The sequence below is a fragment of the Falco punctatus genome, assembly GCF_963210335.1.
Source record: "Falco punctatus genome assembly, chromosome: 4".
Classification (NCBI taxonomy): Eukaryota; Metazoa; Chordata; class Aves; order Falconiformes; family Falconidae; genus Falco; species Falco punctatus.
In genome coordinates, this window is record NC_137583.1 from 47,899,028 (window position 1) to 47,925,962 (window position 26,935).

Here is a 26,935-nt window from a genome sequence, read left to right on the forward strand (position 1 = left end):
TAAGTCATGGACCCATCACTTTTTTTTTTTTTTAAACTATTTTCTTTTTTTTTTTCCTGTTTTTTTTGTTGTTGTTGTTTTTTGTTTGTTGTTTGTTGGTTTTTTTTTAGTACTGGCCATTATTAAAAACGTCCTACCCTTAAAGCAGGCTTACAATATACACATCTTACAACGTCTTCCTAGAGAACGTAACACGCTATTGACATCTCTAATAGCTACTGGTTCGGCGGCGCAGTGTTCCTGGCAGTATCGCTGCTGCGTGGCTGAGGAGAGACGCAGCCGAGGGCAGAGCCTGCGCGGAGGGAGCCAGAGGAGGGGGTGTCACTTCCCCAGCCGGCACCAAGCCCCCCACACCAGCCAAGGACCACCAGGTTCCCACCTGGAGCAGCCCAACACCAGGGCAGCCACCGCCCGGTGAGTTACAAGGGCTGCATGTGCCCGGAGCGGAGGTTTGCCAAGGGGAACCTCGGCATTGAGGCCAGCGAGACCCACGCAGGCTGCGGGGGCTCTGCCCACCCTGCCCTGCCCTGCTTTAATTACGGAGGGGAGCAGCTCTCAGCCTTCACCAGCGGGCAGAGGCCACAAAGCTGGTCAGGCACGAGCCTCCCAGCTCCTCCCGGCACGACTGCGTGTCCCTGCTCAGCTACAGCCATCCCCGCTTACGGGGAAAAGCCCCCGGCCCGCGCAGGCAAGAGGGGGCACCTGCAACATTACTGAGCTCAATGGCCTCTGTAAATACCGCATCTTCCTCCTGCACCTGTCCCAACAGGGGGACTGTGCAAACATCTGCAGGCAAACAGAAAATCTTTCACGTTTTCCTCAACTGTTCCATAAATCCTTGTCCATCTGCTGCGTTATTGTTGCACCTCAAGCCTCTCTCTCCCTATCTCGCATCGGGGCCGGGGGCTCTGGAGCGGCCCAGGGGCGGGTTAGCGATGCACAGAAACCAACAAAGAGAAAATGCATTGGAACGTGCACGGAAACAGCAGCAACACAACAGGAACAAGCGGCCCAGCTGAGGCAAGCGCTCTTGCTTCAGCCGACAAACCCCGGCACTATCTGCCAAGGACTCAATTTGCACAGTAACGACTAGTAGGAGGACCCTGCTGCTGAAGGCTGCACGGGGTTATCTGAGGATCACCCAGCCTTTGAAACGCACTACGGAGTTTGAAAGAAGCACCACCAGGACCCAGCGCAGGACCAGGACCCAGCGCCTGCCCACCGGAGCTGCTGCCCCTTCCCGACTCCACAGGGCCCGTCACAGGGGAGGTCAGTTCACTGGCGCCAACCGCCCAAGGTAAAGGATTGTCACAAATTCATGAGAATAGCATGAAAACGCCGCAGTCTCTCCAGAGGCGCTCTAGTTTTGAGGTCTCCCTCAAGACCGTGTAGTGCTGAAGCAGCGGCACCTCAGGGAAAAGGCCACTTTCCGTCACTTTTTGAAGGCGGAGGGCAGGCGCCGGGCACAGGCTGGCCAAGCCCCCAGGCGCGGCAAACGGCCTCGCCTCGCCTGCTGGGCTGGAGCAGAAGAGGACGACAGGCCACACAGCCCCTGACTGTGTCTTTTTTGCAGGATTTATCTCCTCACAGCAAGTATAACCACAACCAGAGCCACTCGTTTCCATGCTTCTGACTGGTGGAAAAGCAACTACATTCATTACAGTCAAAAAAACGCATGTTGTTAGATAGGATTAATCAGTAAAGTGAAAAATGACTAGCCACAGACAACCTACAAATGATACTGGTGTACCAGTTAGTCTGGTACATGATAGCAGCAGAATCACTAGCACAAGGCAAAACATGAGCTTTGAAATGATTTTACTGAGACCTTTGGCTAGTGTGGCTCCAATTGGTGTGGTCAAACTCAGCCAGAAATTTAGTTTGGAAGGTCACGGGGAGTAGAACAGAAGAGTCCAGAGCCAGCTCCACAGCTGCACTATGTGTAGAAGATGATCTCTGGGATTTGTCCATCCTCCACAGAAGTGCCGTTGTTATTCCCAGCCGCATAACAGAACGTAAAGCAGGTTTTGGCTCCTGTTGTTGGTGATTCATGGATTACTTTGCGCAGTCCTTTGGTTCCGTAGTGGGAATCTGGACCCTGCGACGGTCACAGAAGACAAGAACAGATCAGAACAGGGACGGCAGCCCCGCAGGACCCTGCTGCCCCGCCATGCTCTGCGAGCTTCGGCCTCACGGCCCGGCCCGAAGCAATGAGCTTTGCAGATCTCAGCAACTCCCTTTTCTTTCTGGTTCTTGCACCTCAGGTATTTTGAGCAAAGTTCTCATCTCGGTCAGAACTTAACACTACATTGAACCAGAGCTCAGCAGTTAAATACCAACTTTAAGTCACTGCAGGCAGGCTCTGGATTACACCACAGAACCGACAGCTTGTCTGTCTAGACACACAAAAAAATTTAAAAAATCCCATCACTTCATCACTGATTTAGTCTGTTAATTACTGTACACTTGCAAGACAAGTTAAAAACCAACTCTGAATGCGGGCGGTGAACGCTCTCATTGCACCACCAGGTGAAGGACTACAGAGCGGACCTTCGAGATTATACTACAGGTCTTGAAAAACGGAGAGCAAGAACCACGCTGCACCGAAGGACGACAGCAACCTGCTTTCACCTATCTTGATCTGACGGTCTCCTCCACCCATGCCCCCAGGACAGTACCTTGAGAGTAGCGCATGCCGTGTAGTTGACGTTGGGTAAAATCTCAACAGGCTCCTTGAACATGACTCGAAAAGTGTTTGATGATCCGTCGCAGCTGAACCCCGTGTCGTTCTGCCCCAGGACCGTGTTACTGTCCGTGTGGATGATCTGTAAGACAGGTGTTAAAACTTGTAATCGGCACAGTGCAGCGGAACGCTGACCTGCACCAGCGCAGGCGTGTTACCCCTGAACTGGACTGAATCGGAGGGACTCGACAGTTTGAAAGAAGCACCACCAGGACGCAGCGTGGCAGCCTGTGCAGCGGGTAGGACACAGAGCCTGCAACAGCCCCATTACAACCACTTTTTTTTTCTTTTTTTTTTTTTTTTAAAGCATGAATTACTTATGCCTTATAAGTAATAAGTAATATAAGCTTCATAAGCAAAATTACTTATGCCCCTCTTCAGTGCTGTGATCACACTGAAAACTGAGCTGGGGTCGCAGACAGCCCAAGAGCAGCCCGGCAGAGGACTGCAGGCTGATGTTCTGCGCTCAGATCTTCACTTGCCTCTCTCCTCCAAGAGCTCAGGGGCACCAGGAGGAGACCCTGACCATTGAGGAAGGAGTGCTGACAGGCCGCGCTTGTCAGTCAGCTGTGCTGCGGGGAAATAACCTTCCTGGGGAGAGCTCGAGATCCAGGTGGGGGGTTACACATGCACATCCAGAAGGCGGCACACGAGATTTCCCCAAGTTGCCCCAGTCCTTGAATAAGATCACGATGGACTTCAGACAAGGGAGTCTCCCTCAGTCCTACTCGTCGTCTCAAACAGGACACTGACAACACGAGGCCGCACATCGGCACCACGTGGGCCCAGCACAGACACAGCAACTGCTTTCTCCTCTTCCCTGGCTGAATCGTGGCTGCTCCACTGCATCGGCGCAGCTCCGAGCAAAAGCTGGTCCGAGTACGATTGCAGCACCCAACCTGGAGCGCAGCAGCCCGCAGGGCAGGACCAGCCTGGCCTGCAAACACGCACAGCTTCTTCTCAAACCGCGTCACAACTCTGAGATATAATTTCAAAAGCTGCAAGCGGACTTGGGGAGATACTGCAGTGACGCATGCAACGGGAGGTTGCATAAAATCGAGAGCAATAATCCCTCTTATCCCCAGGGCCCCATCTGGCCCTCACGACATCTGCCAACCACCCTGTCTACGAAACTAACACAGTTCCTTCTAACTTAAGACTTCGTTGCATATTCACTAAAATGTGCAAGTTAGTCCCTACAGCAGCAAATGTTTTTAACGTAGTAGAGAGACTTACCTGTATATTTACTTGGTAATCTGTTGGCCCATGTATGGATCCGTATAATCCAAACCCAACTACAAATATCCTTTTGTTTACTGAGAACCTGCAGGAACAGATCAGGAAAGTCAGTCCAACTTGCCGCTCCGTTGTTGTTTTAGTAAAAGGATGATACACAAATATCTTCGCTCACTTTAATTTTATACCTATGATTTAATCAAACACACCACGGTTTTAAGTGTAACTCTTACTAATATCCAAAATTCTTCACAGAAATCGTAATTTGAAGGCTTGTACCTTTGACTGTCCTAATGGGCCAGCAATAATTTTGCTTGCTCGTGTAAAACACAAATCCCATCGCTGAACTTCAGAGTCCAGGCTCAGAAAGTGTTTCAAGGTTGCGGTACAACGTCAGCATCCAACGACGCCAGCCTGGCTAAGGCAGGGCAGCCTGCAGAGCATGGAACAGTGCCCACCCTCATGGCAGCAGCAGCCCTTCCAGCAAGGTAACAGCAAAGACCACTTAAAGAGTCATCAGATATTTCACTGCTGAGCACTGGAGGAGAATTGTTAATGTGCTCCTGCGTATTTGCTGGCTATAGCTGCAGTCAAGATTTACCCAAGAGCAGAAAGTAAGATTCAGCAGCTCCTGAATGCAGGAACCCCTGCTGCCTAAGGCAGCAAGGGGAAGGATATTCACCCCAGTGCCCCACTATAGTTCCATCTTCTCAGGTAGCAGAAAGCCCCAGTACCTGCCAAACTGCCAACGTCATTTCTCTTTCAAGTTGTTGCGTGTTTCAAGAACAAACATCTGTGGCAGGCTAGAAGCCACTGCTCTGCAAGCAGCATAAAATACTCAGTGTTGAAACTGCGCACAAGCCTCGCTGAAGACTGACCCTGACGGTGCCAGTGGTTGAGCTTAAAGTCAAATATAAGCTCCAAAAGGTCTCCAAACGTTAGACCTGAGAGCAGTAAGTGTTTGGAGCTAGCAGCTCTTCCAACTACCATCTCCTGCAAGGGGATAAATGGACCAGAAGATCCAGATGACAGCTCTATCGATATGTGAGAGAACCATCGATGAAAAGGCTTAAAAATTGTAAAGCACTGTATTAATGTGAGTTCCCCCTTCCACCCAAGACACAGACGATTCGGGAAATAACCAAGGCTTTCTGATTACCTCCTGTCTTGCTCTAATCATTTGGCCACACAAGGCTTGCAAACCAGCACTTGCCATGTCACACTGCCACATCTCTGTCACCATGACTGGGCTTTGCTGTTTCTCTACAGGCTTAGGTCTAAACAAACTAGATATTAGCAGAAAAGCAGGCGCAGCAGGCATTTTATCCTAATCCCTCCCTCAAATAGGCAAGATTAAGGGGCTTCAACAAGCCACATTTATAACAGAGCAGGGAATCAACCTGATAAAGCACCGGTTAGTCGATGTACCCAGGCACAGGGGGAAGCCATGAGCTGCCTGGTGACTCCAACCGCTACGTGCCCATACGGCTGCAGAAAGCCACTTGAAAAGGAGAGAAATAATCCCCCAAGAGGCCTTGCTGGAGGGCCACGTCTGCTGCAAACCTTTGCCAACAGAAGCGAAGTGGCAGCCTGCAGCTGCACAGGCAGGTTAATGCATCAGGCGACGCTTTTGTCCAGCAAAACACCTTCGCTTGAGGGTTCACACTCGGGTTTAGAGGGTGGAAGTCAGGGCTTAGCACGTAACCTGGTGGGGTTAAGGTCTAAAGAGGGCTCAAGGCTCGGTACACACGACTCTATCGGCAGCAGAATGAGCAGAGAAGCTGACCTTATCCTGTCACTAGTCCCACTGTACCCCCAGCGGCTCTCCACCTGCTGGAAACGGCTGATGCTGCACTCCTTCCCCCGCAGGCAGCAGCGGGGTCTGTCGATGAACTCCACCCGTGGCTTGGGGTTCACTGTGAAGTGGAGGAACAGGCTCACCACTTCCCGGTCCGTGAGGATTCCCGACTGGGCAGGCCCTGCAGAGGAGGAGCACGAAAGCAGCGATGCCGTCAGCCTTCAGAAAGCAGAAGGAATCCTTTCGGGATGTAACGTGGGGAGACAAACTGGATTCGCAGCTCTGGGGTGGGGGGGGGGGGGCGGCGGGGGAGGGGTGCGGGTGCAAACCCACATCACACATGGGATCTCGCTGGCGTGTCAGGACGTTCAAGCCAGGCAGACACGCGCTGCCTGCCTTCCACGTGCACACCAGCCACGGCCCTGCATGGAACATCCACGACACACGCATCAAACAGCGACTAAACGTGCGGCTCTGCGGAGCCGATACGCATTTGCCAAACAGGACTGGCTTAAAAACCTCAAACATGAAGCTAATCGTCCCCCCACTCCTTCAGGAGATTGTAACACTGGTAAGAGACAGGGATTTTCATACATCTACATCAGGATTTTGTTACTGTGAAGACATCACGACAGCCCACGAAGGGCAGCGGGAGGGAATGTCACCTGGTTACCTGCCACTTAGAGAGCCCAGGAGTATTTTTCAGTCAAGACAAATGCGGTTCAGCTCACGCCCTGCTTTGATTCCCCCCTTCCCTCAGGCATTTAATCCCTGCTTTGGGTTTGTTTGGGGTTTTTTTTTAATACCTTTACTGTAGAACCTAAGGAAAAATGCTAGTGATTTTAGCAAGACTTGAAACACGTTCTCATCTTTTCTCCAGTAACCAGACACTTTTTTCCAAAGTGATGCTAAACTCAAATGTTGGAGACCACTCTGAATACTCTCAGAACTGGCTAAAAATCAGTCTTTTAGCCTAAGAGCCAAAAACTGCTCCACACCCCTGTTTGCAAGAGGCAGAAACAAGACTACTGCATACTGGAGAAACAACAGCGTTAAGTAGTCTTTAATGTGGGGAGTAATTGCCTAGCTACTACAAGTCCAAAACAACTTGTAGCTGCTATACCCAGCACCGTGTTCTGCAGACATGATGTGGTCCGAGGCTGCAACGCGTAGAGATGAAAGAACGTAAGGAAGCCCACTGTTAACAGACAAATGAGTTTATGGATACTTTGTTCAGCAAAAATTAGCTGATCATGTCTAAACTTATCCTGTGTTGCTGCAATTCAAATTGTTTCAAATTACTTGCTCTGAGGGGAGGGAGCGACACATTTGCCAGTTAAAACACCTTCATGCAAAACTCCATGTTCAATACCAGACTATACGATAAACTAGGGAAACCACTGCCTGAAAAATCCTTTTTTTTTTTTTTGGCTTCTGGGAGAAGAGGAGGTGGAGGGGAGTGGTTTCCCTCTCCTCTCTCTGCTGTGATCACCACAGAAATTCAAGTCCCTCAGAAATGGAAGCAATTCCAAGGGAAGTCCCTTGTTTAAGGAACTGCTGCCCAGCACAGACCCTCAGGTTTGGGGTTTCTTCTGTTCATTTTTTAGGTTAAAGTGGATAGAGAAAACTTAAGGAGTTTCTCTCAAAGCAAGAAAACTCAGCAAAAATCCTAGTCGAACAGGCAGCTGTGACAGACAGCAAGGGGCACTGACATTCCCTGCTCAAAGGCTTCAACCCAAATACGCCAAAATTAACACATTCCTCCCAGCGAGATACAATGATACAAGATCTGAAGGAAGGGTTGAAATAGCCTACAGCAAACGGCGAAGTTTGGCTTACGGGAGCTGCTCTGGGGGCTGTAAAGCCACCCAGAAGGAGAACGCTCTCCCCCACCGCGCCAGACCGTCAGCTCAGGATCGGGATCTGCTGCAAAGCTGCCGTTGGGCAGGATGCGTGCTGAGGAACAGCATGCCGCGCTTCCACCCAGTGCCAACACCACGGGACGTCACCCAGTTGGGATGAACGGGTCTCCGCCTCCCTGACCAAGCCATTTCTGAAGAGGTTCACATCCCTAAGACCACATCACAGCTGCGACAGGCAAACCAGAAAGTGGGTACCAAGTTTTAAGCACGGATCTACTTCTTAGTAATAGCAGTAGTATCTCTCTTCATCTTGCAATATGTACATTAATCGTTGATAAGCTGACGCCATCTCTGCCTTGGGAAGCAATGTGCAAAGGAAGTGGTGTCAGTGACCCTTTTTGCTTCTTTGTACACAGAACTGCAGCCTAAACCAAGTTTCAGTTTTGGAAACGGCTCCACAGTGTCTTTGAGCATGAAAACTATTTAAGCCAATTGCCAATTTTCAGTCCCTTGGAGAATCACCAGAGTATGAAGTCAAAGACAAGAGGCAACGAAAACAAAACAAAAAAAATCTTTAGTCAAAACTGTTAAATGATTTAGACACTTTTTTTAGATCAAGATCTTAACTTAAACTTGAAAAATGCTTTGAGACACAGACTAAACACCACCAACCCTTCAGCTCACAGAACATTTTGAAAGTTCTGTTATGGGGCTCTGCTCTGACTGGCATCAGCAAGACAGGGCCACCACCACCAGTGGGTCACAGGCAGCAGCAAAGAGAGGATGGGGAGAAACATCCTCATGTCTCTTTGGGAGCAGGCTACAATCAACACCGATTATTTGCATTATTTCCATTAGCTTGTGTAATTCAAATGCTTGGAATGATCAGAAAGGAAAGCATGCGGAACCCCTGTTTGGATCTCTGGTCTCAGCTGAATGAGCAAGTAACCATCTAAACAGACTATGAGTACAAACAGTCAGCTATGATCCCACTTGCTCCTACCTGGTGGAGCACCGCAGCCTTTAAAATAAGAGTGCATGATCATGGATGAACACAGCATTTACACAGCAGATTTTGTCGATCAGTGGGAACAGGGAATAATCTCAAATTTAAATTACTACAGGATATACACAGAAAATCCATTTTCATGTACTTGATCCTCTGTAGTTCAGAGAAAACAAAGACCAGGGTTGCCAGAAACGCCTTTGTTCAGTTACCTGCTGCAAACTCCTCAATAGTCATCAATGGGAAGCGGATAAGAGAAAGCGCTTTGCCCAGTACTTTCCGCTTGTTCTCTGGAATCACCTGAAGTTGCTGCCGTTGACACTCAGCCTCCGACCAGCGAACCACTGCATTAAACAAACGAACCTCCCGGATCCCCAGGGTATCCCTCTCCAGCACCGCAACCAGGGTGTCTGCAAGGCAGGACAGACAGTGACAACTTTAGGCACCAATCCAAATCACCTGATTTTCCCTCACCAGAAGTACCCCGTGTACAGCCAAGGTAAGCAGAAGAGAAGCAACGGAAAAAAACAGCATCTCCCCTAAGTGCTGCCTGCAGCCTCTGAGGAAGATGTATCTGCATATTCCATAAGCAAGGAACTCACTGGAGCCCATTTAATCGGCACGTTAATGGAAGTGCAGCAGAATGAACTTACTTGATGTCAAATTTGGATGAAGCAAGCAGCACAAAAGCCAGAAGGTTACCCGTGCCTTACCTCAACAGTCCATCTCATTAGAAGAAGGTTAAAATCTAAATTTTGGTGTTTATTAACTGTGCCCAGCAAGTTTGGAAACTGCATACGATAATTAAAATAGCCAGTTCTTCCTTCCAAAAACACAACACCTTTTTAACTCTAAAACTTGACAAAGACTCGGGGAACAATGCCAACCCCACAAAAGAAGGCAAGTTACACCCACCCAAAACCTGCCAACATCAACAGAGGAAATGGGCTTTGCATCATGCCCAGAAAACTCAAGCTGCACCAAAGTAAGCAGATTCCAGGATATTTTTGCAGGCGAGCATGCTCTTTTGCAAATGCCTTGTCTCTAGCCACTTGGTGCCGGAGACTATTCACTCAGCCGATTGCTCTAGAACAGCAAAACCACGAAAGAGAAGTGCCAAGTATTAACCTGTAATAAGGTTGTTACGAAAGCACGTAGAGGGAGGAGGGAAAAAAGCTTACCCAGATCAATGTCTGTAAACCCCTCCGCATTGATGGCATCTGATGTGTTCTTGTCTATGTTCTCTAGGCAAAGGCTGGCCAGCTGAGGCTCATCAAAAAGTCTTGCCTAGTAATGAAGAAGCAGTCGTTAACACAAAAGGTATTTTAAAGTTTAGACTAAGTAAGTATCCCCCCTTCTTTCCCAGAGCCTATCTTCATTAGCAATACTATGCCTGACTGCCTTGTGAATTCACTGGGCTGCAGCAGTCTTTCACAAGCAGTTAAGCATGACAAGGCAAACACTAGAAAAATCTGCATTTGGCAGCAGTTCTGTTTGAGCTGTGCATGTCTTCAGGCACGTCTTTGTTTTAACATCACATCAGTTAAGGCAGCTATAGCCTTTCTAGTGCCATACCGACCACATCAGCTGAGCACGGGTAATTTGTACTACATCATTTTTATATTCAGAAGAAAGCTTTGCCCAATGATTCCAGGCCTGTTCGCTCCAGGAATATGCGGAGACAGCTTATTCTGTAAGAACACAGCCACCCTGATCTCACATATTCACAAAAACGCCTTAGCAGGCACACTACTTGCATCCCAGGGAGATGGGCAGAACCCAGCGGGGTCAGCTGCCTGCTTAGTGCATTTGCACGTTTTGCACAGAACCAGCTACTCGAATATAGTTACCTTAAAGAATTCCCCCCCCCAAATAGGTTACTACTCCAAACCAAGCCTGCACACAGCTTGGAGGTGCTCACAAACTCTCTGCCCAACTGAAGTGCAGTCTCATAACAATTTCACTACCACTTCACAGCCTCCTGGACCGCCAAGACACGGTACCAGCCCTGTGCCCAGCATATGCAGCAATGAGGTGGGAACACACAAAAGTCACTAAGACGACCCCTCTCTGCTGCTTTTTTTTTTTTAATATATATAATATATATATAATAAAACCTATGCAGGGTTTACTGCTTAGGAAGGAACTGCCTTAACAGCACACCTAAGTGCAAGAGCACAGTGGGACTTGAACTCACTGTCACAGGTAAGGTTTAAAAATTGTGGTTTGGGCTGGGAATTCAGAACTCACGGAGGCTATCAAGCATCTTCTGCTTCACCCTTGCTCACGGGCTGTAGAGCTCGGCAAGGCCAACCTTCAACTGAGTCCTCAAGCACAGAGAGCTGAAACGACTCTCCATTTTCTCAGGGACCAGGGAAGCTTCAACAGTCATCACCTGCTCCTGGAGCTGGAGGACTGCCAGTGCTTTACGCTCTTGGCATCCAAGAGCTGAGACTGACTCAGACTTTACTACTGTTAGTGGCTCTCTTTTTTAACACGTGAAGGATTTACGTTACGCTCGCAGAGTTCTCCCCCACGGCAGCTTTAGGCAAGCTATTATTTCCTTGTTGATCAAAGTGACATTTGCATGTACTTCTGGCATGAAAGAGGATCACAGTTCCCTACGAGGCACAATCAATTAGGAGAGCTATTTGCCACTGGTATTTCTGCCAGAGATTAGCAGTTGCTTGCAACGCTGTCGATGACACAGTTGCTGGACCAGCAGGATTCAGCAACGATACACGCAAAGGAGGTTTGGGCCTCTGCAATCTTAGGTCCACAATCTTAAGCCTGTCGGGAAATGTTTTGTACAAGATGCAACTCAGGTCTATAAATGACTGCACAAATTGTCGATCTGTTGCAGTAAAAGCAGAAAACGGGCCAGTTTTCACACCGAAGGACCAGAACCAAGAGCATTTTGAGGCGAAAGCCATTAAGTGAGGTGCCTTGTGCAGCCAGTCATTGAGACATTTCTCAAACAACGTCAGCCTTAAACATTTCAGAGACTTGATATACTGCAATAGTGAACATAAACCAGATACGAATCACCACTGATCATTAATCATAATGGCTAAGCCACAAACAAAAGGAACCAGGAAAGCCTGTCTCCATCTGGCATTTCAGCTGCCCCAGTGCAGCTGACAGAGTGCCAGGCAGTATCTTGGTTTTGATATCTGAAAAACTAGGACACCCTCCTCTTTTTGCCAAAGAAGAATCTTTGCGACTCGCAAGGAAATCACCACGAACCTAAATGTTACCTTGCCAAAGCTGCAAAGTCAGGCTGCAGAAACTTAGCATGCTGCAAAAAACCCTGCAATAAAGGATACCACCAAAAAGCTGACACCTCTAATCCTCATGAGGTGACAGCTAGCATAAAATGCCTCTTCAAAACTGCAGCCTACGGGACAGATCTCTTCTCAGCTGTTGGAGAACAGCTCCGGATCTTTCAGATTGCAGGCTGCTGAACCCAAAGAACGGGAGACCTGCAGCCAAAGGGTTACAATTGTCCCACCACGCATCAGATGGGAGTGCAGATCTGGCTACCAGCACCCAAGCAAGGATCTAAGTCCTGAAACTTCCCCAGGGAAGTGCGGTGTGGTTCCACTCACATCCCAGAGGTTGCCTCACCCGTTTATGGCATGTGGAAAAGGGCCAAGTTAAAAAGGGGATGTGTAAAGAGGGACGTGGTATTCTGCAGCAAAAGCTGCAGGGAAGAGTGTCTACAGCAGCAATGTAACGTGGAACTACTTATGAGAACTTGATCCAAATATTTAAACTCAAGTAAAATCACAGCAAACAAGCAAACAGCTCAGCAGCGACTGCTGCAGGCCAACACTACTTCGATTTCTGTGAAAACTGCCGGTGTAGACACTGCCACTGATGCGGTAACTATGGTCAGAGCCTGAAAGATGCTTTTACCCCTAACAAGGAGGAAAAAAGCCAGCAGACAGACACGTTAGCAAGACACGACAAACCCTCAGAGCCAGACCACCGTAGTGCGCTGGTTCTCAAGTCAGGGCAGCTGTGAAAACCCCTCTGCAAGGTCTGTTTAACATCAGAAATCAGAGCAGCTCTCCTGAACTGGCTCCAAAGCCAGTCAAAAGTATGCCCATCCCCTAACAAAAAGAAACTCGCACACACAACCCCTATTTGTTTCTTATTCCTACAGAACCAGAACAGGGTTACCCTGGCAATGCACCGTGGAAGTCACCAACGTGTCATCAGCTGTCAGCGAGCAAAGATGGGGCTAGGAAATGGGAAGGGTAGCGATGCTAATTTAATTAACCTGCATGCAAAGCCTGATCTTCACCAAAATAAGCAGAAGTTGTAACTGCCTTCTAGTTTGCTGCTTAAAAGAGTCAAATGGAAGACAGAGGAGTCCAGCCCTCAGATGGGACCAGGTAGAGGGGCACAAGGATGCGCAACCGGCCTCGCAAAGAGTCAAGAAACACAGCTGTACTACAACTCCAGGTCTGCGTGGCTCCAGTATGGCAGGAGGGTGAGCTGGGACAGGCTGCGGAAGAGATCACTTTGTTCTTCTCCTAGGAAAATGAACCAAAGCACTGACGAAAAAGTTGCATTTTGCCTTTTGCTCCTGCTTCAGGGAAACTATTGCAAAAAAGCCCTTCAAAGAATGTCTGACCAGCTAGATGCAGCAAGCTTTGCACAAAGAAAGCTTATTACGCCAGTTCTGAATCTGAACACGCGAAAATCCTCTCATTTTGCTTTTCTTCTTGGCAGATGAAATGTTTACACCCTGTTAATTTCTTCCCAAGCTCACACTCTGGAAGGAATCACCTGCCACACCAAAACAGAACGCCGATCTATAAACAGCAACAACATCTGCTGTATTTTATTGTTCTTTTTAAGAACATGCTCATCAGCACTAGACTCCTGTAAGGAAGAATTTAAAAAACCACAGAACTGCTCCACTTTGGATGATCAACTCCATGACACTCAGAAAACTTCTGTTCTCCTATTGTGATGGACCACGCTCAAGGAACTTAATACAAACGACTGCAAACTCACCTGTGTTAACAGCATGAATGCGTTGTCTGCTCGGAGGTTTTTTTTAAGAAACTCCACACAATGAGCTTCAAGGGCTGGAACTGCGTATTTTTTAGCTGTGTAAAGCGTTGTCATAACAGTCTCTGGTCCAATCTGAACTTCGTCTGAATAAAGGAATCTGAAAACATGCAAACAGACATTGTTCTGGTGAAGCCAGGAAGATAGCCGGGTAAAAACCCCTGCAATTAGTAAAAAAATCTTTGTGCTTCTGCCCATCATCCTGGCCCCACTCCCTACACCTGAGAGATGGAAGGGGTTTCACATCCTTTCCATTGACTATGGTTTACCAAGGAGGAGCTCTTTTTGTAAAAAAACAAACCAACTAACCAACCACACTCTTTACAGTGTAACTTTTAATGAATGAAATAGCTGGGATATCTGCTGAAGCACCTTGAGCTGCCTACATCCCACCACCGGTGAGCTGTTTAGCCTGCCACTTTCACTAGGCTAGAACAGTCTCTGGACAAGTGTACCCCTCAAAATTAATGATCTTGGCTGTTCAATTAGATGAAACAAGGACAAAAATTCAATCGTGCCTGCTTACTTAATTCAAAAGTGATCAGAAGCACTTGAACATACACATCCACTGGAGCGGAGGTATTTTATCCATAACCCACTTTCTCCTCGTCTCTTTATTTACTGAACTGTTTCGTTTCCTTACACAGATGTTAAAGTGCAGCACACAATATAACTTCAGCATTAAGCAACAGTTAATTGCGAGGAAAAACAGGGACTGCCACGCTGCTAGCAAAGCATCAGCCTTCACCGTTAGGGCAGAACAAGGAAGTACATTCATACCGTGGGGAAAAACAAAGGTCTTCATAGGAAGGCTGACGGAGCCTCCTCATACTCAAGCGTGCCGATTAAAGGCAACAGGAACTGACAGGCTGAGTTCAGTAAAACCAGTTACACATTTGATGTTAGTCCTAATCCCATGCAGAATTTTTGCGTACTGTTTTTCCTTTAACCGCTCAAGCATTTGCCTAACCAGGATATGAAAGGCACGAAGCACAGAGGCATAACATTAAGTGTGTTAACTGTGCTTGGCATTTCTAGTCCACGGGATATTTTGGAAACTCCAGCAATTTCTTCTCCTGCGTTTCTCTGAAGGGGGCACAGCAATGTGTTGCACGGCTGCTGTTCCTGGAGGCTTCGTGCAGCAGCAGGGCTTGTCTAGGGGGATGCCAGGCAGCGTCCCTGTCTGGAGGGACTTGCAGCAGAGCAGCAGCGGAGCTCCTGGTCCTCTAGCTAGAGAGGGCCAGGATCCAATTCAGGGAAGCATAAACAGGGAGATTCAGAGGAAGGGAAGCGCTCTCATTGCTGTTGAAAGCAGGCTTTTGTGCTGCTCTAGAGCATCTGTTAATAACAGCATCAAGCCACAGGCTCATGAATGTATTTTGCACACATCCCTTCAGCAGTCCTATTTTCACTAAGTAACCCTTTTTATTACAAGATTAAAAGAACACAGTTGCTCTAGAAACAACTAGCTCTATTTACTGCAATGACTATGTTAGTATTTATTTTTATGACACTCCAAACAGTGTGCGCTAAGAGGCACAACGAGACAGGCCCAAACTGTGAAAAAGTGTAGTATCCATTTAAAAGAAGATATAGATTATAACCCACGACAATCAAAAATGATCTTTCGGTTACCACGAAAATAACAACTAAAAAAAAAGAGGGATCTCTTAAGCAATTACAGCAGACCCATCAAAGGCCACCGGCCCACAAACAGAATCACAATCTAGGGTCCAGAAGGGACCTTCTGCTGAACATTCAGGATGGGCACTTTGTCCCTTGATAAGCTCCTGATCCTACAGCATTAGGTCATGGCTTGGACCAAGTCCAGAGACATATGTAAGGATCAGCTGCCATTTCAGATCAGCGTTTGGAGAGACTGGGTTTACTCTAGGAAGGTTCACACCTTGGTAAGCTTCCTACTGGAACGCAGCACCCAAACTTCCTTCGGCACACTTCAGCTCTGAGCATTTTAAAAGCAACAGTTTGATTCTGGATTTAAGCATCCTTAGACATCTTAATGCCACTGGACCATGTGCACAGCTACTGTAGTATAACTGCAAGCTTTGAAGGCACTGTGATAATCCACACACAATTTTTCATACACAAAATCTAAACATTTCTGTTGAAATCCACTTAAACTCATCACTTCAGCCTTTTCAGATGACAGTTCTCTTCCAAGATCATATTGTTTATACAAACACTGAAATCTCAGCACTGGCAGGGAAACAAGATGACTTTGCCTCTAATTCACTTGATATTTTAGCCTCATTAAGTTTTAAAGATAGATACTAACTCTGCACTCCAGAGAGAAGAGATCTACCCGGCTGATAGAGTCATATGCCAATTAGAGGGATTCCCCATGTGCTGGTGTCTGGTTTAAAATGAGCCAAAGGGGACAGGGCTAGGGGCTCCCTATTATTTCTGGCCTTTTATTCCAGTGAAGATCAATTTTTGAATTTTCTAAGATAGCACAGTCATGACCGAAGCACTTTTTGAAGGTAAAGTAAAAAGTGTGCCAAAGCTATTTATAGTCATTGTTCCCAATAGGAAGCAAGCAGGGAACATGTCAAGAGCACAGGACTGGAAACCCTGGAAGTAGGTTACAGAAATCCTATAGAAACGGGACAAAGACTTTACAGCATACATTCAGGATTTCTGCTGGATGTTATACAGCACCAGCCGAGCTTAAACAAATTGGTGAATAGGATGTTACAGCCCCCCTTCCTCCTCCTTCCCCCAGCACGCACTTACAACGCATGCTGTAAATGGAACTTCAAAACCAGCTCTCCGAAAGAGGAATAAAACACGCACAAGGGGAGATACCACACAGAATGACTGGCAGCGATTTCATACCCTTGCTTACCTGTTATAACTTGCTCGTTCGCCCATAACCTGAATAAGCTCCAACTATTTGTAATTTACAGAGCTTTCAGAGGATTTAGTTTTCCCCACTTCTCTCCGACAGCATTTGGATCAACTCAAACCAATTCCTGAACGAGAATTTGTGAGACAACGTCTGAACAGGCGAGTATCAACTTAACTACAAGGGCCAGCATGTGCACTTACTCCAACTGCCAACCAGCACACCTCCCTGTTGCAGCATTTGCATGGTGTAACTATACATATTTATGAAATTATAAACCATCTGGTTTAGTTTTGCCCACACTGCAGATCAGCAGCAGGAGGGCACACTCATTTACCTATTGCTAAACCAAAACACGGAGTCAGTCCGGCATTTCTGGGCAGTAGCTACACTAGACTTTTACCCAGGAAAAGAGGGATTTAACACCAGCATTTAAACGCCTTTGAACAGATCAACAAAGAAACATTCTATTTAGAAACTTAACGATGTCCACTCTACAAAATAGTTCACCGCTTTCACTAAAAATATCCTTCTCTACAATAAATCTGTTCATTCCGGGTATACTGTACGTTAGAAGCAGCTTACTTCAGCAGAGCTAGGAAGGCAGCAGGCTCCACATCAGGCAGCTCAATCTCCGTAGAAGTTGTGGCCATTCCACCATTAAACATCGCATCGAAGACTGCACTGCCCACAGCCAGCACAAACCTAACATTAAAAAAAAAAGAAAAAACAAAAGACTCTTATGTTAAATCATATTCGCTTTCCAAAAAAAAATCCCAGGCTAGTTGCTACTCCCCAAGGCCACCCCCAGGGAAAGCAAATCAATCCTAGTGTTAAAGCAAAAATGTTTTGCAACAGAAGGGAGTGTCAGGCTTTCTGTTCGTTTACTGCAAAACACCAAAGTTGCAAGCAACTTCATTTTGAGCCCTGTCCCAGTACACAACATCCTAATGGTTCCCCAAAGACAAGATTTTGTGCATCATGGAACAGAACACAAAGGGCTGTTCTGCAAAGTCCTTGTGAAACCTTCGGACCCTGCACAAGGTTGAGAAGCTAGGAAACAACGAAGTGAAGGAATCCCAAGTTCTTCTAGCGAACAGAGCCCAAGTCTTGGTGCAATTTCCCCCAGCCACATACTGAAAACACTCACAGAAAACTTGTCACCACACACTACCCACCCTCTCCCTTCTCCCCAGACGCCAGGCAGACATCCTGGGCCACAGCAGAGCAAGGTCTCAGAACACGCCGACTGCGCTGGCAGCATCGAGGGGAGCTGCCGACGCCAGCAGCACCCAGCATGGGAGCTGCCTTCCCCGAGCACGCTGCATCTCCTTCCCTGCAAAACCTGCTTCGGGATCAGCCTAGAAGGCAGAGCAAACCTCACTCAAAGCCAACTAGCACCATTAGGTGCACACAGACCCTTTTCGCACTGCTATGAGTTTACAGGGTAATCAACAGCAACAGGCATGTTATTGGCCCTAAAAAAATAGGAAAGAAGAATTCCAACAAACCAGGTTTGAGAACAAATATAATATTCCAGTGCTCCCATGTAAACAAGATGATTTCCCTCACTGCTAAACACCAACTCCTGTTTTAGGAGGAGGCACAGACCTGGACTGCTGAGAAGACTGTGTGTATTTAAGCTGCCATGCCTGCCTTGGGACTTTGGAAATGCATTTTTGAGAACTTTCATTGTTTGAAAATGCAGAGATGAGGTTTTTCCCCTTGTTCCCGGTGTCTGCAATCAATCAGCTCCCTGAAGTTAAACACAGCACGGGCCACAAAGGTCACAGCCCTGCAGTGTGGGGAAGCAGGCACCAGGCTGCAGAAGCAATTACTGCCACCACTTCTCCAACCAACTATTAAAAGGAAGAAGCTGGAAATTTCAGGCGCTCTCACTGCAGCAGAGTTTGATGCACGCTTCAACAGAGAAGCATCAAGAACCACGGGCAGAAAACCGTACAGGGCAGAAGTCACAAGTCAAGAAACCTGCAGTGCTTGGACCAAGGAAAGCCCATCACTAAAGGGGAATTTCAGATTTTGCTGCAGTAGGAAATGACACAGAAGCCTTTTTCTTTTCAACAATTTTTTTCATTTTATCACTTTTCACACCCTTCCCATCCAGAGGGGGCCTTCCACGGACACAATGGAGCAAAGCACCGTGGACGTGCCAGGCTTGTTTGCTGTGACGGACTGTTTGGCTGACAAGACGGGTTGTATTGTTTCTGATCAGTTAAGAGAGCTGGGGACAAACCACAGTGGTTACAAAAAAAGTACACACATGCATATTCCTACCAAACAGTTCTAAAGAAAAATGTCGAGAACAGATGAAAAAAAAAAAACCAAAACCTTGTTCACAATACTAGAATTGCAAGATGAAACAAAAATCCTTGTTCCTACAAAAGCAGTGATGGTCGCAAGACAATCACGGGCATTTTTGCTACTAAAAATTAACATATATTAATTGCACTCTAAAATTTTCCTTCTCGCAGCCAGCACAGTATACATCCTCAATGAGCAGACAGCTTTCAGAAGCCATTTGAAAAGGGCATTCATTTTAAAAAACTCTCACATTTTTGCTTCCATTTCACTCAGGGCCAAGTCAGCCTGATTTTTTTAAACTGCTGAGCCCTAAAGGGATCCCTGTGGGTGCCAGAGAGATACACTGGACTCCAAATTTTAAGTTCCCTTAAAACATTAAGGGAACACAATTAACATAAGAAAATCCCTCTGTCTTCATGGTGTCTTCTTACTTTTGCTAAAACGAGCACTTAAAGCTATTATAAAGATACTCCAGGAAAAGCAGGGATGTGCAACGTCTCTCCTACACAGTCCGACAGTCTTCCCCAAGCACACACGTCTGCAGAAGGATGAGATGGGGTTTGTCTGAGATGGGAGAAACATTAAGCCAAGCTGGCAGAGTAACAGGGTTTACTTTTGTTCTCCCCTCCCGTTTTCCAAAGCAGCATTAACAGCCAGTGCACAGCCAGCCTCCCCCCTATCCCCAAGGAGCGCTGCCCGATGCAAACACGCAACTCTCAAAAGGGAAACACAGGTGCCCTAAGCTCAGCATAGTCACCCACAGAGGAAGAAGTCAAACAGAGGATTATTTTTAAACAACGGCACAGTGGCCAAACCAAAGTGGACCACTGGAAAGATGCAGAGAAATGATCAGAAGCAGAGCAAAAGAACTAAGAAAGCGACGCTTGCTTCCCTCTGCAAGAATCAAGGTAAACTGACTTACAGCAGCAAGAGTCACAGGAACTTCCCTGAGGTTCATAATCTCACCTGTCTTCACGAGGTTCCAGAGTCGATTCCAAAGGCTTTTGAAGGCCTGCAAGAAGACTTCGTTCCGCTACTTACAGCTTCCTACCCACCAGTTTTCACTGCTTTCTTGTTCCTTTGGCATTGCCACCTGTCACCTAGTTTAATCTGTATACCCAACAGTCCTGCTCCCTTCCTAGGCACTACAGTAATACTAATAATAAAATAAACCAGTCAAGAACCATGACTATCTCACCACTGCATACTACCTTCCTCCTCCATCTGCTCCACTGTGAAGTCCTCCAAGTATCTATTCCAGAAGAGCAGGCGCAGGAACAAAGCAACGTGTGCTGTGCTGGACCTCAGTGAAACCACAGGTGACAAGAAGTTAACGATGATGATCATTTGCTGGCTGCATCCTTCCAGTGCAAGGACTAGAGACACCAGGTGAAACAAGCAGGAGGCAGGTTCAGAAACCTCCAGGAGAAGCCCTTCAGATGCAACTCCAGGAGCTGAGCAGTGAAACACCTTGGAGCATGACACTGCAGGTACTGCAAGTTAATACCCATCCAAAAACAGACAGGATGAGCTCAGAAGAGAGACGCCTGGAAACAGCAGCCAAAAATCTTCTCAAGACTGTCCCCAAGCTGCAGATCTCCCAGGCTGGAGTATATACAGGGGTGCATCGCCACACGCTTGCCCTGTTCCCTCTCAGGCCATGTTTTCTGGCCAATTAACAAGCTTAATTATTGCACCCATGCAGCTCCTGGCTCACGAGGCTTAGACATTTCTAATCTCATTGACGTGCTCGATGAAGCAGATCTGGAAAAAGAGACCAAAAAACCCCCTTGTCCCTCTGATTGCTGGGCCAATGTTGTGTTTTGATTACAACACGCTGACCTTGACCACATGAGCATCGTGAAGCTTCAAGGCAGCCTGCTCAGTTCGGCCTTGACATCAAAAAAACTTAAGGCAGTTCCATCTTCTTCATGGCTGATTCAGCAGCAAGAGGGAATAAGCTCAAGGCTCACCGATGGAGCTTGCTCCAGGGTAGGCAAGCAACTTCCACAGGGTCTGGAGTCTTCTGAAGGTGGAGAACATCTAATCTTCTCAGGGCTGCAGATGCTTCGCAGGACAGATGCTTGGATAAATGAACCTTCAGTCAAACCCGGCACAGCCGCTTACACCATTTCTCTACAAACAGGGCTTTTCACACAAAATGAATGTTCACTTTTAGTTGCAATGTGAGAAATCTATTGTCTGCTTCTACAGCTTTATACAAACTGAACTTGCCACTCTTCAAAACGCACCTGAACCTGCAGCTCTATCACACTCAGAAACTTCCCCCCTGCACCACCACCACCACGATGCATGGACATCACCACCTGCGATCGCTCGCCCATTTAACTACCTCAACCTACAGACGTGCCACCTCTGTTCTGCTCCCTGCTGGAGCAGCCTGACCAGGGAGAGCCATACTATCATCTCCAGCTCCCGCAGAACCACAGCTCTCAGATTATTTGTGCAAATCATTATTTTTTTGCCCAAGCTGGCAATTTCTAATGCACCGTGCAGCCGTATCAAAGATGACAAGTAAGACATCGCAGACCACTCCTCAAGGCACCGCTAGCTGCCATCCAAGAACGCTATTCAGGATATGCCCCTACTGAAGCCAGGCTTTATACCTGACCCGTTCTGAAAATGAACACAATAAAATCAGACCACAAAAATAGTGAACATTTACCGGTAATAATTTCAGACACCTAGCATCAAAGTACAAACATCTGCCCTTGGTCGCTGGAGCAATACAATGCCTCTCAAATTAAATTCACGGTTGTTTTGTGACTCAATTCCAGTACAAAATATCTTCTGCTGTCAGGCTGCTGTGGGAGAACTGAGCACAGAAGGGGTCTGGGTGGTTTTATTTTAAGCTCTCTGTTTCTGACATAACCACGGTACTTCATGAATCATCAGGATATCCCAACTGTAATATACAGGCAAGTTTTACTAAAATCTATATAATCCGTAAGCAGGATGTCATGGCATGACACACTACATTCTATCTTCACCACCAGATGGATTTCAGAGCAATTAAGCAGCATTTCACTTCGGGGCTATTTTATTTAAAAAAAAGCTTCATTTATTTTCCATTTGTTTCTGGGCTGAACATTGCACCTCTGCACCTAGCAAGCCTAGTTCTCAGGACAGTAGCAAGCTTACTCAAATAGTAATTGAGCTTCAAATTAGAGAAGAGCAGAACTGACACCCTCTAAAACACTAAGCCCAGCCTAGAACAAGCGTGTTTTGTTCAGAAAGCAAGAGAAAAAGGGAAATCTGAAAGGGAAACATCCAGGAGCCCTTAGGAGAAAAGTGATAGTGTGTAATAGTTTGGAGCGAGGCCCCCTTTGCCAAGCACCACTTCCAAGCACCCCAACAAGCCTTTCCCGACGCCCAGTTAAGGCAGGTCCCACCTTCAAGTCAAGGGTCTTGTGTTTGCTGTTGGAAGCGCCGAGCAGCTCGAGGAGATGCTCCCAGAGCGGCGGGGTGCGAGTGGCAGACGTGCAGGCACCCCAAGAAGCAGCCACATGTCAGCTAGCCACAGCGGTACCGCATCATCCAGGTGGAGGAGGCAATTCCTCGCATCTCAGCGAGCAGCTCCGAGCTGCAAGCTCTTACATGGCAGCTCGGCCTCCAACGTTCACCTCCTGCCCAGGTGTCATTCCCAATCCCCAAGAGCCATGGGGTTTGTTTATAGCAGCGCATTATCCCCCCCAAAATACAGGGCTTCGGAAAAGATTCAGTAAAGGGGATCTTAAAACACTGTGGCAGAAATGTGGTTTCTCACATCATTGCTCTTTGCTTCCCATCCCCAACGCTCGCACCGAGCCGTGTTTCTGTCAGCAGGCCTGGATACTCCTCCTCTCGCTACCCACAAAACCAAGGATTGTTTCCAAACCAGATCCAGGGATCTGTGTGCTTGCCACAGTCGCACCTACTCTCCAGGGAAAACGCTCCCAGCAGAACGCTGGACCCGGTCACCAGAGGAAGGAACACGAGGAGGGTGCGAGGGCTGGAGGGGGGGTACCCCGAGGGCTGGGGAGGAGAGAACTGGCCTCGATGGCGGCGGTATGGGGGTGGGGGAACCGGCCCCGAAGGCTGGGGTATGGGGGTGGGGGGGAACCGGCCCCGAAGGCTCTGGGGTGTGTGTGTGTGAAACCAGACCCGAAGGTTGGGGGGGGTCGCGGCGACAGCGTGGGGTCACCCCCCAGAGGCTGAAGAGCAAAGGGGGGGCCCTACGCCCGGTGCTGCCCGCCCCCCACCCCCGGGACGAGCCCAGCCGGGGCCGGCGCAACCCCCCGAGCTCGGGCGGCGGCGAATCCGCGGGGTGCGGATACCCGGCCCCCCTTTATCCTTTCACGGGCGGGGGGGGGCACAAACCCCAAACCCACCCTTCCCCCGCCCCCCCGCGGGTGCAGCCGAGCCCCCGCCGCCCCACAGCGGACCCCCGAGCACCGCCCAGGGCCCTCGGGCCTACGCAGGCCGCCGCCGGGCCCCCCGCGCCCCCCGGCCCGCGGCCCACCTGTGCGCCGGGATGCGCTGCGAGCCGCGGCCCTTCCCCACCAGGAAGTGCACGTCGCTGAGCACCTCGTTGTTGAAGAGGAAGGCGAACCGCTCCTGCACCGTCGGCTTCGTCGCCTGCCAGTTATAGACCGGCTCCCGCTGCAGCGCCCCGCCGGGACCGCCCGCCCCCCCGGCGGCCCCCGCCGCCCCCGCCGCCGCCGCCGCCGCCGGGCCCCCCGCGCCGCCGCCGCCGCCGGCCGCCGGGTTGGCGGCACCGCACTGGTTGTAGGTGAGGCCGGGGGGCGAGGCGGGGGCGCCGTTGGTGCAGGCGGCGGCGGCGGCACCGTTGCCCGCCGGCGGCGGCGGCGGCGGCTGCGGGCAGGAGGAGGAGAGGCCCCCGGGGCCCCCGCCGCTCCCACCGGCCGCCATCTTGTGCGGCGGAGGCGCAGGAGCGGGCGGCGCGGGGCGGCGCTGCAGCAGCACCAGCACCAGGAGCGGCGGGCGGGACACGGCGGCGGGCGGGAGGGGGGCGGCGATGGCGATGGCTGCGGGGCGGGCGGCGCCGCGGCGGCTGCCGGTGCCGGCGGTGCCGGCGCTGATGCAGAGGGCCGGGCAGCAGCGGCGCATGGGGCACGGCGGCGCCGCCGGCCGGGCCAGGGGGGAGCGGCGGCGGCGGGGCGGGGAGAGGGCGGGGGGTGGCGGGCGGGGCCGCGCCGGGCCGGGCAGCACCGGGGTGCGGGGGCAGCGGGGCCGTCCCCGAGGGGCAGTTTGGGGGACGAGGGGGCCATCCCCGAGGGGCAGTTTGGGGGGATGAAGGGGCCGTCCCCGAGGGGCGGTTTGGGGGGATGAAGGGACCGTCCCCGAGGGGCAGTTTGGGGGACGAGGGGACCATCCCCGAGGGGCAGTTTGGGGGACGAGGGGCCATTCCCTTGAGGAGCAACAGAGGTGGGATGAGGGGACCAGTCTCTGAGGGGCAGTTTTGGTGGGTGATCCCTGAGGGGCAGTTTGGGGGATGAAGGAGCCGTCCCATGAGGGGGGTCGTTCTGGGGAGGACGGGGTGGGGGGGCAGAGGGCAGTTTGTGGATGGATGAGGAATGCTGGGGCAATTCATAGCAGGGAGGTTGGGGCTTATGGGGCTGAAGGGGGTCGGTGCTGGGGGGTGAGGAGCTAGGGAGGTTTGGGCCGTAGATGGGGGCAGTTGGGCGGGTGGAGGTGAAGGGGGGAGGCAGGGAGGGGGGGGGGGATGTGGAAGGAGCAAGGATCGCTCCCTTCTGGCTCTCGCAAACCAGCCTTTCCTCTAAGGCAGAGACCCAAGCCTCCACCATCCCCAGGACCCCTTGCTCTGTGCCAACAATTCCTCAAAACAATTAGCTCGGAGTTACGGGCCACCGCTGCTGACACCGGGTCTGGAGAACCACATTACGAGGAGCACCAAGGCCTTGCCCTGCACATACCAGGGAGCTGAAGCTCTCCTCAGGGACAGGCTGATCCGCAGTGGCCTGATCCTTCACCTGGTCATGCCCCGCTGTCACCAAGATCCTGTGAGATCTGCTTGGCAGAAAGGCATGCGGGCCGCTGGGTCCCCACCGATGGCCATCTCCTTGCCAGCCTGCATGAGGCAGAAAATGGCGTGGAGGGCAGGAGCAGTCTGAAAAGCAGAAGATTAATTAAGAGGCTGTGCCACTGCCTTGCTGTGATCTCAGTAACTGAACCGTTAAAGTGATTTATTCTTCCCAGGGTAATTGCATTCCCCCTTTCTGCGTTACCCGCTCCCTGATCTGTGTTCAGCTCTTGGAGGTGCACAGACACGCATCTGGGAGCAAATGTGTGGTCCTTCATTTGACGTGTTCAGCGGGGAGATGTCCTGCCTGCCCCTTCTGTTTTCTGTGCCTTTGTGTTACATTTTCTGTAATGCTCGAAGACATGCTATTGATTCAAAGCTTCCAGACCCTTGTACAGCTCGGGGATCTCGCCGATTAACCACGGTGGCCAGATGCCGATGTGGCACATCACAGCCGTGTTCTTACACCACTAATTTTGATCAAGAGCTTTTCGACCTGGTTTTGTCTCGTGTTATCAAATACCTGTTTCTGCTGCCTTACATGCTTGGCAGGTTTCTGCTGCATTTTTTAAAGCTGTGTTACACTTTGCGTGGACGAGTTTGGGAAACTCCCGTAGCCACAGGTCTGTGGCGTTCAGAGCTGGCCATCCTAATAGTCCCTCCTGGCATCTGGTCTGTGCATGCAGGAACAAGCAGAAGCCTTTAGAGGAACAGTTCTTTTTCCTGTGAAACCTTTCTCATGTTAATAATAACCGAGCATTAAATACAGACATATTCTTCTTTTTTGAAAACACGACATCTTTTTGCCTTTCACGCCACTTGCTTAGCACAGCACGCACTCACACCCCCTTGCTGGACGAGCTGCTTCCGTGCATTTCAGTGTCACGTTTTTTTACTGAAAAACGTGATATTTGGCTGCCTGCCCACTCCTTGCTCAGTCCTGTTCGGCTTTCAGATGCTTCCTTCGGGCCATAAACATTAGAGGGAGCTAAAGACCGCTGCGTGTGCCCAGCTGGACGGTTGGACACTTCTGGTTTCTGGCAGGGGTGGCCCGAGCCTTGTCCCCAGGCAGGTGGGTGCTGGCAGCTCAGTCCCTCAGCTCCAGAGTGCTACATCCAGCCCAGCCCACGCTCTGGGGATGGATGGAGGTGGTGGAGGCTGAAGCCTCTCAGCTGTAGCATTCCCCGCTCCCAAACTCCAGCAGATCCATGGCTGGGCAGCCTCAAGAACCGAGAATTGGTGTGCCTGCCAGGGAGGACATGTGCTTCTCCATCACGCGGGGAGAGGGTTTGGTGCCCCTCAGAGTGCTACAGCACCAGTGACCCCTCTCCAGCCAGTCTCCCCAGCACCACCACCCTTCTCCGGGCCTTACCACGCTGGCATGGCTCACTAGACAGATCCTATTTATTTGGCACGTGGTGAACTAAACAAGGATGATTTGTATTGTGGCAGTAGCCAGAGGCTCAGGTCAGCACCAATGTGAAGAAACACAGCTACGGAAACAAGGAGGAATAATACGGATAGCATAGAAATCTGCATGGGACACTGTCACCTCAGCGCCATGGGATGGGGCAAGGTGTTTGCTGCAGCCTCCCTGGCCTGACACAGCAGTGATGTATCAGACAAAAGAGATACAGTTAAGGAATAGTGCCATCTGTGATAATTTAACATCCCAAAATAAATCTGAGAACAAATGCTCCTAAAAATGGCATGGCGCCATTATTGCTGGATCTGATAGCCAACAGAATTCTTCAGAAATTAGGCACTCAGCAAAAGGCAGCACTATTTTAGGTGGAGTCATCACAAAATGATAAAAAGCCTAACCACAGCGATAACTCTGGGTGGGGGAATCGCTGTGATTCCGTTGGTGTGAGGTGAGGGCAGACCAAATATAGATCTGGAAGTAAAGGGTCTCGGTTGCACAAGGGCAAGCTGCAAGCAGCTGGCATGAGA

General features: G+C 49.7%; 1 protein-coding gene and 1 long non-coding RNA gene across 2 annotated transcripts; one reads left to right on the forward strand and one right to left on the reverse strand.

Moving 5' to 3' along the window:
• Positions 1 to 1,801: 1,801 nt before the first annotated feature.
• Positions 1,802 to 24,072, reverse strand: BTBD2 (BTB domain containing 2). The gene is made up of 9 exons (XM_080385932.1): positions 23,441 to 24,072; positions 17,182 to 17,301; positions 13,674 to 13,830; positions 9,827 to 9,932; positions 8,858 to 9,055; positions 5,766 to 5,958; positions 3,980 to 4,067; positions 2,679 to 2,825; positions 1,802 to 2,098 (listed from the first exon to the last, which is right to left on the reverse strand). Exons 1-9 carry the CDS (start codon positions 24,046 to 24,048, stop codon positions 1,937 to 1,939), a joined length of 1,779 nt encoding a protein of 592 aa, XP_080242058.1. The 5' UTR covers positions 24,049 to 24,072; the 3' UTR covers positions 1,802 to 1,936.
• Positions 23,605 to 25,750, forward strand: LOC308063249. Its single transcript, XR_013927902.1, has 2 exons — positions 23,605 to 23,710; positions 24,724 to 25,750. It is a non-coding gene; the product is annotated as an uncharacterized lncRNA (long non-coding RNA).
• Positions 25,751 to 26,935: the final 1,185 nt, after the last annotated feature.